The sequence below is a fragment of the Ambystoma mexicanum genome, chromosome 4q, assembly GCF_040938575.1.
Source record: "Ambystoma mexicanum isolate Mex_15411 chromosome 4q, UKY_AmexF1_1, whole genome shotgun sequence".
In the NCBI taxonomy this organism is placed as follows: domain Eukaryota; kingdom Metazoa; phylum Chordata; class Amphibia; order Caudata; family Ambystomatidae; genus Ambystoma; species Ambystoma mexicanum.
Window position 1 is genome coordinate 592,858,313 of NC_090928.1, and position 20,252 is coordinate 592,878,564.

The window sequence follows — 20,252 nt, forward strand, 5'->3', positions numbered from 1 at the left end:
TGTTGTTGCTTCCAGATGGAAGTGATGAAACAGGGGAAAGATTACTCAAGAGTGCAGAAAGATCCAAAGAAAATTTCAAAGACAAAGCAGCTGTCTCCCCAGGCCCCCCAGGCTCAGGAAGTATCTCCGAAACACCCTTGATGTTATTCAAGATCGATCAGCATTATTTCATCCGGGGGGATTCCCAGTTCTAGTCTGTGGGGTCATCCATATGGACAGTAGAGCTGTAAATAAGTGTCTGGTTATTTCAATTTACTAAGATGTTTTGCATTTACCCAGACGGGTTCTAGTATTTTATGGATTATTCTAGCACTTATGTAAACGGGACCATGAGCCATTGTGATCATGGAGTTGACATATGTATCGGATAGCATCCATCTGACCTTTGAACTGTCTCCCCAACACCTTTCCTCATCCAAACTCGCTAGAACCCGCAGCCCAGTGTCTAAGTTCTTTTGAAGTGGCATCAGCTTGAATATCCTTCATCAAATCAATCCCTTCATCTACTGTACATGTATTTGTGGTTTCTTTCCTAACATACCTTTCTAAGTATAAATCAATAGAGGTCTGTTTAGCTATCCTGTCAGCAAGAGCGTTGCCTCTCCCTACATCATCTACTACCTTTTAATGTGCGGCGCACCTCATGATTGCTAGTTGAGTAGGAAGCGCAAGTGCTGAGAGTAACTGAACTATCGGGGTGCCATGTTAAAATATTTTTTTTCCCCGTGCGAGGTCAAGAAAACCTAGCTCTGCCCATAGTCAACCCAAGTTATGATCCACCTCAAAGATATACCGGTTATCTGCAAATATATTTACTCTAGGCCCTTCTGAAAGTTCACAAGCTCGAGTCAGTGCAATAATCTCTGCAGCGTGTGCAGACATGCGAAATTCTCCTGGTTTCCACAATCGTGCTTAATGTAGTGATGGCATAAGCAGCAGTGGATGTACCATCCGGAAGTTTGAAGCAGGAGCCATCGAAAAACAGCTCCCCTTGTGGATCTTTCAAAGGTGCATCATTTAAATCAATCCTGCCATTAATTTCTTACTCTTTGATATAAAGGCAGTCATGTGACATTTCGTCACTGCAAGCAGTATCTTGCGGAAGAGGAATCGATTCAGCCAAATTAAATACGCAACGCCTTTTAATTTGAATATGCGGTGCAAATAGGATCAGTTCATATTTTGTTGATCGTGCGTAATTAAGGTGTTGCGTTTTGCATTCTACTTAATAGAACATCTACAGAGTGAGGTGTCCTGCCGGTTAAAGTATGGCCTAGAACCATTCCCTCACTCTGCTTTACGAACGCAGCAGCGACAGCTCTCAGACATTGCAGCAAAGCGCATGCAACAGGATCAAGTGTGGAGGAAAAAATAACTGCATGGTCTATTCTCTCACCCCCCCCCATGCTCCTGCGTTAACACAGCCAAAGCACATTCATCACATTCATGCACATACAACACAAAGAGGCCTTATTATCCTTTGATGTGACCAAAACTGGTGCTGAACACAGTGCAGTCTTGAGCAGATCAAAAGCTTTCTGGTGTTCCAAGTTCTATGGTAGTGGCAAAGAAATGCCCTTCTTTGTCAATGCCAACATTGGTTTTGGCATCCACTATCTACAGTAAGAAGCCATTCCTATCAAGGCTCTAACTTCTTTCTGTGTATTTGGGACAGACATTCTAGAAATGCTTTTTATTCGTTCAGGTGTCAATCTTCTTCCCTCCTTTGACAGGAGATAGCCTAAACAGGCGACCTCCTGTCGACAGTACTGAAACTTTTTGCAAATGAAGCTTTATGTTCATGTTCCGCTAGATGAATACGCAATAACACAGTACCCTCTTTGTAAGCACTTTCCGAGTCTGTAGCTAAGAGAAGGTTGTCAATGTACTACAACAATGTAAAGCGGAAGGCAACTCAAGTGTCTTGAACTGCCCTTTCAAAGCTCTACTATAAATGCTCAGACTCTCTGTCTACCCTTAAACTGTCTGCCTTAAACACAGCACTTGCCACTTTCTAGCTGCACTACCACAGGTTGCCTCAATTTTCTATTTATTTTATATATCTGCACTCCTCGGCTTCTGCACTTTCCACTCTCCCCCTTCCATGCACTTTTTCCCTTTTTCCTTTCCCATGCACTTGCGCGTTCTCAATGTCACTGGGCCTAGTAAGATCGTTTTTATGCTGTGCTGTGTCCTCCCTTGTTCCCCTCCCTTGCCTAGTCGCGCTCTGAAACACTTGTGTACGAGCGCGATACAAATAAAATATATCATATCATACCCTTGTAGTGCACGGGTGAATGTAAATGAGCGTCCCCCTAGGGTGAACGCGATCAAATATCTACTATCCACGTGTAAGGGAATGCTAAAGAAGGCATTCTTAAGATCCACACTACTAAAAGTAGTAGCAGAAGCTGGAATCCTTGTCAGTATCGTTGTTACATCAGGCACAATTGGAATTTGTGGAGCAACAATCTTATTGATAGGGTGCAAATCGATAATGAAATGGAATGGAATCCCATTATCCCCTTTCTTGTACTCTGGTAAAATCAGGCTATTGCACAAACTTCCTGCAATTTCCTCAATCACTCCATGATGTACAAAGTCGGAAACTATACACTTCAAAGCTTGCTCACCATCAGCTGAAATCTTATATTGTGGAATTCGTGGCAACTTAACTCCTGGTTTCAAAACAATTTAACAGGCTCAATCTGTAAAATACCGACATCGTCGTCAACTGCCCAAAAACACTCCGGAACTTCACTGAATTCTGGCAGTAAAGGTCTAGTCAGGAACTGTGAGGCAAAAAATTGCTGAGGTGAAATCTTCAAACTCAATCCATCCGAAGAACAATGAATTACTGCATTTAATTCCTTCAACAAATTCAACCCCAACAAATTCTCTCCAAAGTTCATTGTCAGAAGGAACAGACAGTAATCTGTGAATGGACCCAGTGAAATCAGTACCAGCAGAGAAATCTGACTAACCACTGGCGTTCCAGAAAACCCTAAACATTATTCTGCCCTGACAGTGGAATGTATGGAACCCGCGAATGATCACTGGAACACTTCTATACTCCTGTATCTATAAAAAATAGATGCTTCCTATTCCCCACTTTCATCTCAACGTAGGGACTTCTTTGATTAACGCGAATAGGCATCGGTTCCAGGCCCTGCTTCGGGCTGTCCTAACGGAACAATATATCGTTGAAGACAAGATCTTCAAAAAGATAGGCATTGAAGATTTATCAAAAATATTTCTGCTATCTATACTCGGTTGCTGATTATCTTGCGAAAAGGACTGAGAATTTTGAGCAAACTGGCTTCTCCCAGGACCCCCTACCCCAGGGCGGCCTCTGGGTCATCTACCCATGACACCATATGTGTTATCCAACCTTTGCTGAAGAATTGGGCATTGTGCTCTCCATTGACCCTCTTGTCTGCAATATGCACATTGGTTCACGTGTACAGGATCCAACTGCTCATTATTCTGTGGAATAGACTGACCTCAAAACTATGTATTCCTACCTACTGAGAAGTGGGCAACTCCGAACGTTTGTTGAGTGACAAAGCCAGATCGAGCACTAAAAAGGGTGGTAGGAATAGTGTCGGGTGCAAAAAGGCTCTTATAAACGATCATCATCAATTCTGCAGGACAACAAATCCCTTTTTTATACACTCATCCTTCAGGTATTCTACCATTCCCTGTAACACTTACCTCTGCTTTTCTGGAGTATATTGACTATACGTAGCATATACTTCTGTGGGAGGTATCGTCACATTCAAAATCCATCTAAGCGCATCCCTTGTGCAAATTCGCGTTTCTTCACTCATTGCCTTACAAGGAGGAAGGAACCGTTTCTGTGCATAAAAAGCACCCAAACTATCACCATTTATTTCATCATTCTGTAACCGTTCTAACTCCCTTCTTAACTCAAAACCTCTCTCGACATGCTCATATACATTCTCTGCAGAATCCCTTAAATAGGCTAAAACATTGAAATCCCTCAACCCTTGTGGGACATCCGCGTCCATCAATCTATTCCACATTACAGCCAAATGTATCCCCATCCCCTTAATACAGATATCCTGATCGGGAATAATTTCTAGATTAAGGAGTTTTAGCTGAAACAGTACATTTTTCACTTTTCTCTATACATTGCTTAGCCCATGCATTCAAATCTTTCCTCATCTCTTTGGAAACCATGTCCTATGTTACAACTTTTGATTCAATGCTTGCCCCTCTATCAGCTACAAGCGAAGCAAAACCGCTTGGGAAAGAAAGAGTAGGTAAATCCCGTACAATAGGTAGTGGAGACACTATTACTGGCAATAAAGACTTACTGGAACAGTAACAGTCTGTAAAGGTGGAGGTACAAGTAGAGGAACAACAATAGGAACGGAAGTAATAACTGGTGGCGGAGGAGCAACAGGAAGAACCGGAATTGCTACAGGAGAAAGAGCGACAGCAAGAAGATGTAAGACAGCAGGAATAGGTACATAAGGAGGTGGTGCAGTGGCACCAGACCTACGTTCATTTAGCAGTTTATAAATTAGTTCATCTGAGACATGAAAATCTTTAGACAGATATATTTTCTGTACACCAAGTTAAAGAAAACCCTATCCATGTTTCTAACAGACTCTGACTGTTTTTTTTTTTTTTTTGTTGATCATAAAATGATGGTTTTCTTCAGAATTGTGACATATGATAACGTGCATGCTTCTATTCACTAATCAAACACTGTAGGGCTAGCATTTTTTTCTTTAAAATATAGTTTCTAAATACTCTATTCGGGCAATCACAAAACTACCATTGACTGGCCATTGAAATTCAGAAACATGTCTAGTTTGTCTGTGCCAAATATCATTGAATACTCTACTACCTAATGCCGTTCTTGCAGCTCATAGACATGCCGGCAACCCCTCCTGTGGCGCCGGTCGGCCAAATATCAAAGATTTTCTGTCTCTGCGGAATAACGCCCTGGAACAGGCAGACAATTTCCCAGGTATATCAGATCACTGGTGTTACCTGGCATCATTTGTGCTCATGAGGACAAAACTGCAACCAAATATCAGGATACTTAGGAATAGGGCACGACTCACCTGATTCAAAGGACTAAGGGAGGTCCGATCGGATTACAAAGGACCCTTGTGGTTGGTGATTTTGGCAAAACTGCCTGCCTCGATATATGGACCCTCGTCAAGATGCCGTCTCGGATCGCGGTCTCACCGTCCAGGGATCGGATTGAGCAGTACTGTTGACATATCGCATCTCATCCAAAAAGGGGCCCCCTTTTCTCACCATCCGATCCCGGTCCGATAGCCGCAGCAACTCTTCAACGAGGTGGCATCTATCTTGAGGGTCCCTATTCGGGCGCCATCTGAAAGAACAAAGAAATATCAACGCTGAGTACCACAAAGGAAATACACCAATCACGGGCTTAAAGAGATACAGATCTTTTATTACTGTACAGTTTACAAAGAAACCGATAGCTATCTGGCTCCCAACACCCAGCAATGTGTACCAGCCCGACAGAGAGGTGAGAGAGTGCTGGACATTGAAACATTCATGCTTTTATACAATTCCGTGTAATATCGTCCAGCCTCTCTCCATGTTAATAATTCGTGGTCTAGGGTTTGTGCCTAGTTCACATACCGATTATACAATATTATGCAAAGGATTACATAGGTTTGCATTTCCATGGAGACACAATGGTGATGTATGTTCTCAGATCCCGCGGTAAGCCTTGTTCTACATTTCTACACAATGCAGTTCAGCTTAAGTATACGCTCAAGGTTTGTTTGTTTTATTATTTGTAATGCGCGAGCATACCCAAGGGTAACAGGGCGCAGCCTTTACAAGAATTTGCAAAGCTTAATTACAACACCAATAATATATACATAAGCACAGTGACGGTACGCATGATAATATACATACATACAAGTAGGCACATGTGGTTACAGTGTGTGCCAGTGGCACGAATGGGACAGACTTGGCACCTGAGTGTGTTTGGAAGCCTACGTTTTCAGCCATAAAACTACCTTGGATCGGAAATTTTGATTGGGCAGGTCCATTCTGAGCATTGGCGGTAATGAGTTCCACAGTTTCGCTGCTTTCACAGGGAAGCTGTTACCCCCTATTGTCGAACTTTTGAAGTTTGGGACAGAAAGTCAATCTTTGTAGGCTGTTCTAGTGGGTCTCAAGGAGGACTGTCTATGAAATCTGTCGATCAGGTAGATCAGGGCAGCGTTGTTGAGGGATTTATAAGTGAGTGACGCTGTTTTTAGGAGAATTTTGTCTTTGATGGAAAGCCAATTGTTCTGTTGGCTATGTCCTGTGATATGCGCTCTTCTGGATATGCCTAACACCGCTCTAAGAGCGTTGTTCTGAATAGTTTGTAATTTGCTAGTGGTGGCTTTAGGAGATCCTAGGTAGAGGGCGTTACAATAGTCCAGGCGGGACAGTATGAGGGCTCTAGCGAGGGTAAGGCAGCTGGTGTCGGACAGAAATGGTTTGGCTGCACGGATCAGTTTGCATGTGTATGCCGTAGAGGAAGTCAAGTAACTCACCTGTCTGTTGAAGGAGAATTTGGAGTCCAGGTAAAAACCTAATATTTTGACCTCTTGTCCCACTTTAATATTGTTGCCGTCAATCACGAAAGAGCAGTAGGCAGGGCCTAGTTTCTTTAAACTGGTGGTCGTGCCTAGGATGATGAGTTCAGTTTTATCATTCAGGCATAGTGTGGCCATCCATGCCTGGACGATGATATACACTCTATTTAGCAAGGCCAAATCCTTCCCATAATCTCCAGAAAGCGGAAGGAGGATCTGGGTATCATCTGCATAGTTGGTGTAGGTTATACCGAGATGATCCAGATCATCGAAAAGGGGTTTGGTAAATATATTGTACAGTGTGGGGGGAGACACAGGAGCCCTGTGGCACGCCACAAGTGATGGGTATAGGGTCTGGTGCCGCTGTAGGTAAGAAGACCCTCATGGTTCTGTCGTTAAGGAAAGATCTAATCCAAGTGATGGCCTCAGCAGAGAAGTGGGCTGAAGTGTGGAGGTGTGTGCATAGGAAGGAGTGATCGACCAGGTCGAACGCTGCAGAGAGGTCAAGGAGAAGTAGGGCGGCTTGGCCATTATCTCTGAGCATATCGATCTGTGCTTTCAAGTCAATGAGAGCAGTTTTGGTCCCGTGTTGGGGACGAAAGCCTGATTGTCTAGATCCCAAAAGGTGGTGCTCTTCCAGGTACTTCTGTATTTGTACGTAGGCGACCTTGTCCAGGATTTTTAGGAGGAATGGTATGGTCATTATGAGTCTGTAATTTGTTGGTGTGGCTGGGTCTAGTGTGGGTTTTTTTAGTAATGGGAGTACCCAAGATTGTTTTAAGTTGGTAGGGATAGAACCAGTGGAGAAGGAGGCATTGTTTAGTTTCGTGATGAACAGGGAGAGGTTGCGGGCTGCATCTTTGATCAGCTGAGCCGGGCATAGATCACCCTGACAATTAGAGGGTTTCAATGACAGGATGATTCTTTCTACTTCAAGTGTGGTGACTTTGGAGAAATTGAAACGAGTGATTTCTCTAGGAGTAGATTTCTCTGGTAGATTTGAAGCGGAAGGATCGTTTAAGGAGGCTTTTTTGCGAGAGATTTTGTTTTGTAAGGTATCAATCTTATTAGCTAGGGCGTTTTGGATTTCTGAGCACCAATTTTTATCTTTGGTGAAGGTATCTGGTGGTACTATAGGAGTTTCTACTTCAAGGATGGAAAATAGTTCCTTCATGTTTGATTTCGCTTGGGATATGCGGGAGTCAAAGGAGGTTTGTTTAGCCAAGTAGATTTCTTTTTTGTAGAGGGTGGCTAGTTTGGAGAGTTTGAGTTGTTTAACTACTGAAGGGAATTTTTTCCAGGTGGCCTCGCAGTTTCTTTTTTGCTGCCTTAAGTTTTTAAGGAATGGTGTGTACCATTTGTTTCAAATGCGTTTTGTGTTTGCTTGGTCTAACTTTGAGGGGAGCAATTAGGTCCAGCGAGGTGGCCATGATTGTATTATATTCTTCAACCAAGGTCTCTGGATCCAAGTTATCAGGAAGTGTGTTAAGTGTGGGGAGTAAGTTAGGGATGAGTCTGTCGACTGTGATACTCTTCTTGTGAGTATGGGGGAGACCTGATGATCGGCGGGGTGGGGGTCGGATGGTGGACAGCATGAACGATACCAGTGGGTGGTCAGTCCAGGCTAATGGAGCGATGTTGGTGATGTCTGCTAGACAGTTATAGTCGGCCACCCAATAAAGTATTCTGCCTTTAGCATGTGTAGGTGCCATGCTTCTATGTGCAAAACCTAATTCGATGAGGGTATGGACTATGGTACTGGCGGTTTGGTCTTCCAGGTCATTGTAACCCATGTTAAAGTCTCCCAGGGTGAGTACTTGGGTGGAGCTTTTAAGGTTGCTAGATAAAATAGTGTTAATATCCTCATCAAAGGTGCCTATTGGGCCTGGTGGGCGGTAGATCGGGTGGATATTAAGCGTTTGGGCATTGGTGAGAGGGACTTTGACTGAGGGTGTTTCGCAGGAGAGGCTGTTGATAGTTGTTGCTAATCTCATGGTGAGGCTACATTTGTGAATAATAGCGACACACCCTCCTCTGAGGTTCGGTCGATCTTGTCTCAGGATAGAGTAATTGTCTGGGACTGGAAGCATAAGCATAGGACCTGCTGCCGGATGAAGCCAGGTCTCAGTGATGGCTAAGAAGTCAAGGTCTTCTTTGAGGATCAGATCGGCAATTTCTGTTGCATGGGCTACTAATGATCTGGCGTTGATCAAGGCTCCCTTAATTATGGAGCGCAAGGTCTCTTTACCTAGTCTAAACAGTCGGCTCTCGGACAGCCTAAACATTAACAGAACTCAAAGGTCGGGAGGATTGGTTGCAAGCTGAAAACGTAGTCCACCATTTTAGAATGAAGAACACACAAGTAGAAATCAAAATGTCGGCGGAATCTTAAAATGGCGGTGAAGTTAACCCAAAAATCAGAACTTTGCAACATAGTTTTCTGTGTAAAGCGATTGGGTTTAGGCCAATATAAATACTAAGGAGGCACTATATAATTACCGTTTAACAAAGGTACAGCGTAAAAGGTGGAGAAGTAGCCAAGAATAAGTTAGTCTATCAAATCTGAAGGGCAAATGCCTACAGTAGATGGCTCTGAACCACTGACACTTCACATACACATTAAGTGGCATTCAATCACATACAATATGATGCAGTATGATGTAAAACAAGCATTGGCAAATTTATCATGACATTTACAAGTCCAAGAACAAGGGTTCTCTGCTAATACTTGCTAATAGCCAGTCCTTTCCTTTCCAACACAGTTTAGTGAAGTTAAGGGCAATAGGGGTTTCTGAAAGTGGTCAGCCAGTTAAAATAGTTTCTTTTGTCTGAAGATAAAAAGGATGCACGTTTGTATGTATACCCTCAGCCAAAATGGGTGTTCCTATAATTTATTTGCCAGATTTATGTTGAACAATGTTGGAGTAATTAAATAACCCATCAATCCCTCTATCGGGGATCTTCAACCTTTGTCGCTCCAGATGCTTTGGACTGCAACTTCGGTCAGCTATAGCAAAGAGCCATAGGTGAGGGGTAGTGGGAGTCTGTCCAAAACGTCAGGAGAGCTGCAGATTGCAGACCCATGCTCTAAATAATGCATCGATTGTTTTTAATAATTGCTTTATTTCATAATTATGAGGTTTGGTTTGGAATTCATTTTGTCTAACCCCCACCTTTCTTTTATGTTTAATAAATCAAGTTAATATATATATTTCATCCAGCATTGTGTTCTTTTGTTTCAGGCTTTTTTAGCATTGAACCGTGGCTCCTCCCCCACCACAGCAGAAAGGACCTGTGTTTTACCAGTTTCAGAGCAAGTATCCCCGGTGTCTCTGGTAGAGCATGCTCCTTTGCTCGGTCTCCAACAGCCAAAAATACCACTGAACGATGAGTCACAAATACAGCCAGTGACAGATGTTTCGCAAAACGTCATTGAAAATGAGGATCCTTCCATGCCGTGCGTGAATGAAGAACCACTTGACGAATATTCAACCCCAAACAACGGAAAAGCCAATTATTTCCAGTCAAGCGCAAGTTCCAACGACGTAGGCAGCCTCACCGCAAACACTGGACCGCCTTATCCAGATGCTGGTATCGGCACAGAAGAGGAACTTTTAACAGTTACAGTGAGCCAGTCTTTTGGCTATGACAAACCTCACGTTCCTTTGACTTGACTTTTTCCAAACAAGAAGGGGTGTTCGAGGCCCATAAACATTTAGCATTACTTGCAATATTTATTCATGCAAAAGGAGCAAGAAGGCTTTATGATAGGTCTGAACTCTGCAGATAAATGAATATCCTGCTTATTCCGCGAACACCTATGGTCATTTTACAGTCAAATGAGAGGAGGGTGCCAAAATGACACGGTGCAAAGTGGCATGAATACCATTTGCTTTGCTAGTGTGATGAGTGTTGGAAAGTGTAATGAACGTGGGATGGTAATGGGGAATATTTGGTATCTAAATACCAGGCGTTCTTTTTCTTATTTGTCAAGTCTATGTAGGCATCACTCCAAATGTACAAGAAAATTGTAAATAACCTGCATCTTGTAACACGCGAACATAATTGTACAGGTAGGAAAATAGCTTTCAGTATGAGCATCTCCCAGAGGCTGGTTAATACTGTATCTGCTGGTGAGATTTGCTGGTGAGCTTTCCACATCTTCATGTTTTTTTATAAGTGGTCCGCGGACTCTTCACTCCGTTCATGCACTTTATTTTTTATCACAGAAAACAATCTTATTCTCTGTCGTCGGTTATAAATGTAGATAAAATTTGTACATTTTATTTTGTATATTTTGAATATCAAGATTTCATAGTTGCAAGATGTAATATTGTCTTTGCTGAAAAATGACGTTACTAGTGTGGCCTATTAATTGTTTGGAATTGTTTTAAATGCTCTCAATTGACTCTCCTCCTTCATTTTAATGTGTTGCACTTTTTATTGTTCATGATTCATTAGCTTTACAGGTAAATGTGGTTTATCATCTTCCTGGTAATGACAATCTTTTTGTACCTGAAATAATGCAATTGTTTACAAATGTGCGTTTGTTTCTTTGTTGGGGATTTTACCAGTCCATGGGAAAATACTGTAGGTTCCCATTCTAATTCGATGTTTGTTTTTTGATGTGCTACATATGCAACAAAACTGCGGATTCCCACCCATAATAAAGATAATACTGTTGATTTTTTAATTAGCTCAAAAAACTTTGATCTGAAGGCCCATTCATTGTATTTCCATCCTAACATGTTTCCCATCATGATCAAGAGAAGACAATCAGTGCCAAAACGTGATCTTCAGCCCACTCATCATCACTTTTAAATGTTGATGTTGTGAAGGATAATAATTGTTCTATTGATGAAGTTTTTACTAAATTTAAAGTGGACCTGCTGTTTGCAATAGATGGATTGATCCTTTGTGAGTAAAATCAATACATCCCAAAACGTCAGCTCTATGGTTTTCTGAAGAATTAAACTCAGAACGACAGTTTGTCGATTGTAAGGTATTTGGTGCTCCTCTTCTTGAAATGATAATAAAAAGAATAGAGACGAAGTACACCATTGTTATTTAAGCAATATTGCTAAGGCCAAATATTCTAATTAGAATCTACTATCCAAAGCACATTTAATAAACCGAAAGCTGCTGGCGGTGATAAAGAACCTGTTTTTCCATAAACGACCATCTTTGCCTGAGAGTAAATGCCAAGATTTTGCTTTGTTCCTGCAGACCTCCATAAAGAAATGCCTGAGATATCTAATCATTTTTGGGGGAATATATTTTTATTAAGATTTCCAAAGAAAAACCAATACAATACAAAAAATCTAAATAAGGAATTAATACAATAATAACGTTAGAGCAATATCATTAAACATATTATTAATTTTCTTTCCCCTTCTCTCTGACCTCCCTTTGCCCTACCTCGTTACCCTCATTATATTCCCCCCCTCCCCTTTCCGTTCTTTTGAGCATGTTTTTTTATTTTTTTTCCTTTTTTTTTCTCCTCTTATTCCCCTTTTCTTTCGAGGATGTCTACAGTAGAAGAGAAGCAGAAGCAAGCAACAGGTCAAAGAGTGAGGGAGAAAGAGAGGGAGAAGAAAGGAATGAAAATATAAATGTATATATATATTACACGGCCCGCGGTAGCGGCCCTGTAGATATGGTTAAGTTGCTAAACCGATAGGAAGACCACTTTTTGGGCAGCTTATAACTTCACTCCCCCTGAAGGAATCCGCACCAAACTTTGCAAAATAAGTATATGGCCGGCCCTAAATTTCTTCGCAAATTTTGGTGAGGTTTCGCAAAGTTTGGTGAGGTTGGTCAAGTTTGGTGAGGTTTCGTCAAGGGGGGGAAAAGTTATAGGGGGGTCCCGAAATAGATTTTCTTTCCATAGACGGAATGGAAAAGACTTTGCTCACACCTACAGCCCAAACCGCTGGACGGATTTTCACCAAATGTATGGCAGGAGTGGCGGCTTGTTCCCAAAAGTGTGCTTTTGTAAGTTTGGTATAAATCCATCCAGTAGTTTTCTTTAAAATGGGCTAAATGTAAGTCACAAATTAGTGATGTGTCCACGGACCGGACTCTGATTGGGAAGCGTGAGGAGCGTTGTTTCAAGAAACGCCTGCCATCTTGTGGCCGCGGATAAACCGCAGACAGCGATCTGGCGAAAGGGCCTCAAACATGTTTTGGGGCATCTGGTGGTGGAAAGCAGGGCTGGAAAGGGTTGGGGCGTGAAAGGTGGGTTATAAGATGCATTTGTTTAGGTGCAAGACGCCATTGCTGCGTCCACGGTCACCACGGTTGTCTGCGATCGGACACTCGGTTAGACAGTTCCTTTTAATGACTGCAAATAGGCTTTATTAGGTTATGTTAGGGTATGGGGGTGCTTTGCAGATGATATGAGGATGTTTGTATTGTGATGTGGTGGTTGTATGTATTGGAGTACTATGTGTACAGAAGTGGATAGGGTTTGAAGTATATGCTTTATGTGTTTGTGTTGTGGTAAGTGGGTATATGTTTGTATGCATGGCTGTATGATGCTGCAGTGGTGGTGGTCAGGTCCTGGAGTCTTGGGTGCATGGCCAGAAGGTGCATGGCCATGCACCCAAGACTCCAGGCCCTGGCCACAACCACTGCAGCATAATACAGCCATCCAGGCAACATTTGCATGCTGGTATAAGGGTTGGAAAAATATATATAGAGAATGTATATTTGCAGATTATAAAGAAGTGTGACACCAATAATTGTATACTTACTGTTTGTGCTGTTGAGGGTCTCTGCTGTTTTGTTTGCTTGGTTTGTGGAAATGTAGGTTACATTTTTCTTTAATTCTCTGTTATAAAAGAAAATATAGCATGTTCGGGTAGGTACTTTGTAAGGTTGTATTGCATTACTTTTCAGACATTTGTATAGTTTGTTGACCCTCATAGTTAGTACTTCACAAGTACTATGCTTTAAACAAGTGTACTGTGCAATCTGCTCAGTTCCTGTGTTTTTTCGCATAATCATTGGGTCGGTGGGAAAATAAAATCCATACAGAATTAAAAAAAAAAAAAAGTCTGTTTAATTGTTACATTGCATAGTTTGGTTTAGTGAACCAACATACAGACACAGATTTCAATGGTAGATGGGTTTTAGCTAAACTATCAACAATTAACTCCCACATTTTCTCAATGCGTATGGGCCCACTAATCCTGATCCTGAGTTTTGGAGGGACATTAAACCAATGATTTTACAGTCGGACCTTCCCAATATTGCACATTACAATGAGTGATATGGGTGAATGAAAACTTGGACAGCACACAGCTTTGCAAGTGACACTTGATCATAGCCGATGGGAGAAATTACTGTATGCTTTTTTGCAGGTTATACAGGGTAAGTAGTAGGTACCCTGTTCATATCCATTTATAAAAGAGTTGTAAATGTACTGTGCACAAATATTCATACCTGTAGTTTGTGTTGATGCATGTGGATGTGGATGAATCTGGAAGCAGAAATCCTAGAGTTTTACAGTAGTTTTTGCTGTAGGTGCTTTGCAATCACAGGAGACTTGTACTCTGAGTGATGAACAGTACATCTAAAGTGCTGAATTGTGATGACGGAGTTAGATGTAGAGTTCTTGGATGTGATTGGTGGATGGCTGTGTGATTGCTTAACAGTAGCCAATGTTGGAATGGTGCAGAGAGTGAAGTGTAAAGGGAAGAAAGGCTGCCCCGGTGTTACGCGGTCTGCGGACACTGCGGTTGTTCACGGACAGGGTGTGTCACATCCAGGGCTTCTCAGCATGCCTGGCATGGAAATGGGACTGGGGGTCTTAGCCAATCAGGTGTTGAGTGTGTCGTTCATAGGGAGAGAAGGAAATCATTTTTTTCATTGCTATGTGTAGTGAGGATGGCTGTGCTTCCAGAGATGGACAGAGTGTGTGGATAGTGGGAGATGGTTTCATCACTAATCTGCAGTGGTAGGCAAAGATGTGTGGCCTTTTCTGCCAACCTTGGATTGCAGGGAGTGGAGGCTATGTGGTGCGATGTGCCAGGGAGAAATTTGGAAGGGGTATTTACACTTTGTAAACATATGGCTGTTTAGAACACTCCAGATATCCTGGTGGTTAATTGTGGAGGAATGTATTTGTGGTGTCTGAGTGCAATATGTTTGCAGTGTGCATTGGACCAGTTGCTAAAGGAACTGAGGTACCTATTTCTATCTGCAAAGGTTCTTTTTTCCCAGATACCATCTAGGACTACATGGATGTCTTGTGGTGTCTTTAATCCTCAACAAGACACAGCAAGATGCCTTGTTAATGAAGGGATATGTTTTTATGTATTCTGTAGGCATGTCATCATTCCAAAATGAGAACCTTTTGGAAGATGGTGCAGGTTCTTTCTGTGATGAAATTACTTTCACAGATTCTGGTAATACAATATTTCTTAGTAATATTCAGAACTCAATCAGAAGGTTGTTGTGAAGTCATGTAGCAGAAAAAATCTGAAAAAAGCCCCCAAAAAACAAAGAAGGCTCTTTTCAGAGCCAGCGTCCTAGAGGAAATGTGCTACTTTGGTTGCAATTTCTGTCCCCATCCTCGCGATTTGCAGGATATGTCCGCACACACCGCGGTTGGCCGCGGAGTGCGCGTTCTACATGCAGGGCTTTTGAGGCTGCCAGGCATGGAAATGGGACTATGCAGGAAAGGGAATTGGTTAATAAGGTTTTGTGGGTGTGATGTGTACGGAAAGACTGTGCCAGAAGATCTGTCTGTTGAGAGGAGAGCAGATGGATATGACTATGGCTGTGTCTTTTAGGAGGCATAATGTCTGGATTTTGGGAGACTTGTGGATACATTGGTTGGAGGTGCATGCACAAAAATATGGAGTGGCTGCAGATCTTGGATTCTATCATGTGGATGTGCACTGGTATGCAGTGCGCTGAATAAAGTAGCTGGATTTGGTTTCTCTTTGTGACACTTTGGTGACACACCGTCATCCAGATATTATTATTATTCATTGTGGAGGGAACAGTTTAGGACATGTTACTGGAATCTCATTGCAGTTTGCGATGAAAGAGGCACTTGGGGAAAGTGATGGACATGTTTCCAAACTCCCAAGTAATTTTTTCTCATATTGGGCTGAGACAAATGTGGCTGTGCTCTTCTTTATTTGGTCCGCAAATGGAGAAAGCGAGACGCAATGTCAACAAGGCTGTTTGCGCCTTTTTGAGAGATGTTGGCATGTCCTCTTTCCACAATGAAAATATTATGTTTCGTAGCACAAACATTTTTCGCAGAGATAAGAGTCCATCTTACCGATGCTGGCAATCCCCTTTTTCTGTGAAATATCCAAAATGCATTGCAGCCCTTTTTGCAAGTATAGCAAGCATTTTTCCAGTAGGTGTTGGTCACTTAAAGCCTTCAAAAAACAAACACCACAAAAAGGCTCTTTTCAGAGCCACCACTTTGTCCCGGAAAACAGTCCAATGTTTTTGATGGCGCCACCGCTCAACAATTTTTAAAAGGTCTGCGGACTTTACAATTTGCACAGGGGCCTACACCATTTCATTCACAGTTCTATTTTTAAACTGTGAAAGCTGGCTCTGAAAAGAGCCTTTTTTGGGTGTTTTTATACATGACAAACTGGGAAGGGAAGGGGCACCAACTACGGGGATAAGAAAGGGCAGGTGGCGACAGGAAGATGTTGGGTGAGCCTTACCTAGGTAGGTGGCAGACTTTCTCATGCTCCTGGATCGTAGCCTCGAAAGCACTTCAAAGTGTCTCCCCCTTCAGAGTACTGTGTGGCAGTACATACACAGTACAGTGACCCTCGAAAGGTAAGGTTCTACTGCATCTCATATGGCCTTTTAGGCTGTTTCAAGGATTCGCTGCCCCACAGGAGTTTCTCTTGTAGTAGCAGAAGCAGATACGGAGCATGTTGTAGAGGAACTCAACCTACTACTTTGATCGAAGGGGACGGCCCTTCGAACTGTCGCCCCGTAATGATCTTAGGTGTTGCCGCATGGAAGTGGTCCCGTAGATATACAGACCCGGTTTGCCATGACTGAGCACCATGTTGCACTCAGTGCAGTGCACCTTGTCTGCACATGCCTTGGGTACTCTTTAACGGTGACAAAGAGCCTCCACACCCAAGACTCATACGGTCCAGCACTAGTGGGGACTTCCACTACCTCATTCTCATCTTCCTCTTCATCACTCTCTACATCTCCACGTCTCTTCCTCTCTCCAGGCACTTGGCAAGGTGGTGGTGGTGGAGGGGCTGGGGGTGGTGCTGAAGCCGAGGCAGCTGCAGAAGTAGAAGCCATGGTTGCCATCTGGGATGTAGCACAGCACAGCAGGCAGAGGAATGTTCTTCTCCAAATGTGGCGTAGCACAGCAGGCAGAGGTCATTAGCCAATCCATTATAGGACACCAGCAATATTGAGCAATGCTCTCTCTGGTAGCCAAAAACAGAATCGGGAGCATCTTTAGGGTGTGGCCTTTTATAGGGGTGCTGGGGAGCGCTTCGAACACCAAAAAGGGCTCAAAAAGTATCCAGATCGCCAGTGGCATGGTCTGGGACATGTGCAAGGGTGAAGATCCACAGTAAAACGCATTGGATTGCTAAAAAAAAAAAACACTTTTTAAGTGTACGGGGACCTGGACAGTGCACGCAAACAAGGGCCCATGCTCGGCATGGGTGCGGTCACATGATGACATCGCGGACATGTTCGCAGATGGGATGGGTGTCCTCAGGACAGCTATTGCACAAGGTCAATTCTACGCATGCACATAGGTGTTCTACGGACAGGGTTCCTGTCCTCGAACTAATTAAAAGTGCGAAACACGTGGGGCAGACAGTTCTGGACAGGCGCAATGTTCATAGGATGTGATGCACATGCGCATAGGTGTTCTACGGACAGGGTTCGTGTCCTAGAACTAATTAAATGTGTGTCACACTTTTGCGAACACGCAAACAGACTTAGTGTTCTACGGACACTTCCATTTTAATTGCGGACAGCCCAGACAGGAAAGGTGTCCGCAGAGCACCCCCATTTTGCCTACTTATGGACATTCCGGACAGGCGTTTTGTTCTACTGACACCTCCATCTTGATTGCGGACAGGCTGGACAGGGTAAGTGTCCGTAGGACACCCCCATTTTGATTATTATGGACACTCCAGACAGTTGCTCTGTCCGCAGACACCAAATGGGGCTTTAAAAAAAAAAGCACAGACATACAGCAACAGTACACATATAACTTTATTCATACACAAAAATATACAAATTACGAAAGAGAGGGGGAAGCAGAAATTGAGACATATATAGGGGAATTGGGATTTTCTAGAGCTTCGGTATTAGGGGAGGAAGGGATCAAGATCTCATAACGTCTTTGCTTACAGGGAATTTGTGGGGATGGTTGGCTGGGACAGAGAGAAGAGGTACAGGTGCATGTGGGGCAATATTTAATATTCTCCATGATATGTTTTTGTACAAAGTCTTTCAAATCAACAAAATAATTCAATAATTGCTCCATTTCTTTCTTCTAAGGGCACTGCATGATTTTGTACCGTGTCACTTTCTTGTTTCATATCCTTTTGCAGTCGTACATGATTTACTATTCCTCGGGCATTGGTGTGATTGTCTGTCTGTAATGTTAAAGAAAAAAAATGTTGTCAGGTACATGTAAAACAATATGCATTAATTGGATTACTTTATAAACTGCATTGTGTACCAATAGTATTACTGCCTTCACTAATTTCATGCCGAGAAAATTTCTTAAAGCCAGTCCAGGGTGCTAGCCATTTCTGTGAAAAAAAGTTAGATTATTTTTTTAGTGTACTATAGTGAACGAAGTGTGTTGCTGTACAAATAAATGTAGTGTACTTACCAGTTTGTTCTTAGGTTGTGCTGTTAGTGGTTGTCAAGGTATGCTGGTGACTGTTTGTAGTTTCTGTATGAAGCAGCAGTGAGGTAATTCTGCATGAAGCATAGGTTATTTTCATTTTTGGTGTTTTCCCTTATGTTGTGTAACCTGTGGAATTGCACTGTTGGTTTCTCAAGATTACAGTTTGTACATTTAGTATATCTTTCTTTGTAATTTAATTACCTGCTGCTCTTGCAACCTGTTTAGTTTGTTTAATGTATGCTCCAACAATATGACATACCCCCTGAGCTTTTGGGCAGTGTGGATGTTACAAAGCGTCCGCTGACAGGAGCATAGTCCGCTGACACCAGCTAGGGGCCAAGGGGGTTCTGTATATTGTATGGTACATCTAAAGGAGCTAATGTTATCCTGGTAAAAACCAGACGGTATGGTTAAGTTGCACTAATAGGAAACTATGAAATTCAATGAAAAAACATAGTTAAACAGACGTTCTGGTTACAAGTAAAACCGAAAAACCCCAGAAATTCACCAGTTATGGTAGGCTAAGCAACCATAACTCGCGCCACCATCGCACACTGCTAAGACTAACACCCATGACATCAAAGATGACATCACAAATGCCTTGATGACATCACTGATGACTTCACATGTGCATTGGCTTTTCATGAAAAGCCCCCACAAGGGATTGTCATTATAATTTTTGGCAGGAATCTATCAGAGGTAATTGTGAGCACTATCATGAGATACATAGCTCATCAAGCAATGCATTGCTATAAACACCATTGCATTACAGAGTTATTTCCAGTACATGAACATACTCATGTAGAAACGTGGGCATTTTCTGCAGCATGTACCATACAGGTGCAATATTCAAAATGTTCCTATGTTGGATAGTGAAATGATGAGTGCTTTTGTTTCAGAGTTTTTTGTACTGTCACATGTAATAAGTAGGTAATGCCTCACTTACTACATAATTGAACTACTACACACAAAACATAAAGAGACCACAACACATTCAAATATAAACATATACAGGAAAAGTAAAGTAAGCAAAAAAAGCAGCAGTATTACCAGAAAGTGTTCATAACCAAACTGATTATCTTCATACACAGCAATGAGTGCTGTATTTCAGGCTTGCTTCTTCCCCTATGTATATGTATCATATGATGTGACTGAACCCTAAGAAAAGTAGTGTAAAAATATATGAGAATGGTAAGGCCTACAAATATAGTACCTTTGTGAAGTGAAGAAAAATCACCTGCTCTAGATATGTCAGTGAACAAAAAAAAAGAGAGTCGGATATGTGATGTCATCAATGACATTTGTGATGCCATCTTTGATGTCATGGGTGTTAGTCTTAGTAGTGAGCGTTGGTGGTGCGAGTTATGGTTACTTAGCTTACCATAACTGGCAAATTTCTGGGGTTTTTCAGTTTTACTTGTAACCATAATGTCTCTTTAACATTTTTTTCATTGAATTTCATAGGTTTTTATTGGTGCAACTTAACCATAATGTCCCTTTAACAAAGTTGTTTCATTGAATATATATATATATATATATATATATATATATATATATATAAACACAGAAATTATTCTGGATATAATAAATCCTTGAAAACATCACATACAGCACCATATTTATCCATCTTTCTCAGCTTTGTACAGGTTGCTTTTTCCCGACTTGAAAGAATGGAAATGTCATACAACCAGTTCTTTGCAATCATCAATGCTCTATATGACCAAAACTGTAAATCAGCAGACACCTGAAGATCC

At 42.1% G+C, this 20,252-nt stretch overlaps 1 protein-coding gene across 2 annotated transcripts in view; it reads left to right on the plus strand.

Annotated features, from left to right (window-relative positions):
• Positions 1 to 11,301, plus strand: part of IFNGR1 (interferon gamma receptor 1) — a 385,004-nt gene extending 373,703 nt beyond the window's left edge. For both annotated transcript variants that reach the window (XM_069608140.1, XM_069608141.1), the window contains one exon: positions 9,851 to 11,301. In XM_069608140.1, the coding sequence (XP_069464241.1) occupies positions 9,851 to 10,282 (432 nt within the window). In that variant the 3' untranslated portion in view covers positions 10,283 to 11,301. The remainder of the gene's footprint in view (positions 1 to 9,850) is intronic.
• The last annotated feature ends 8,951 nt before the right edge of the window (positions 11,302 to 20,252 follow it).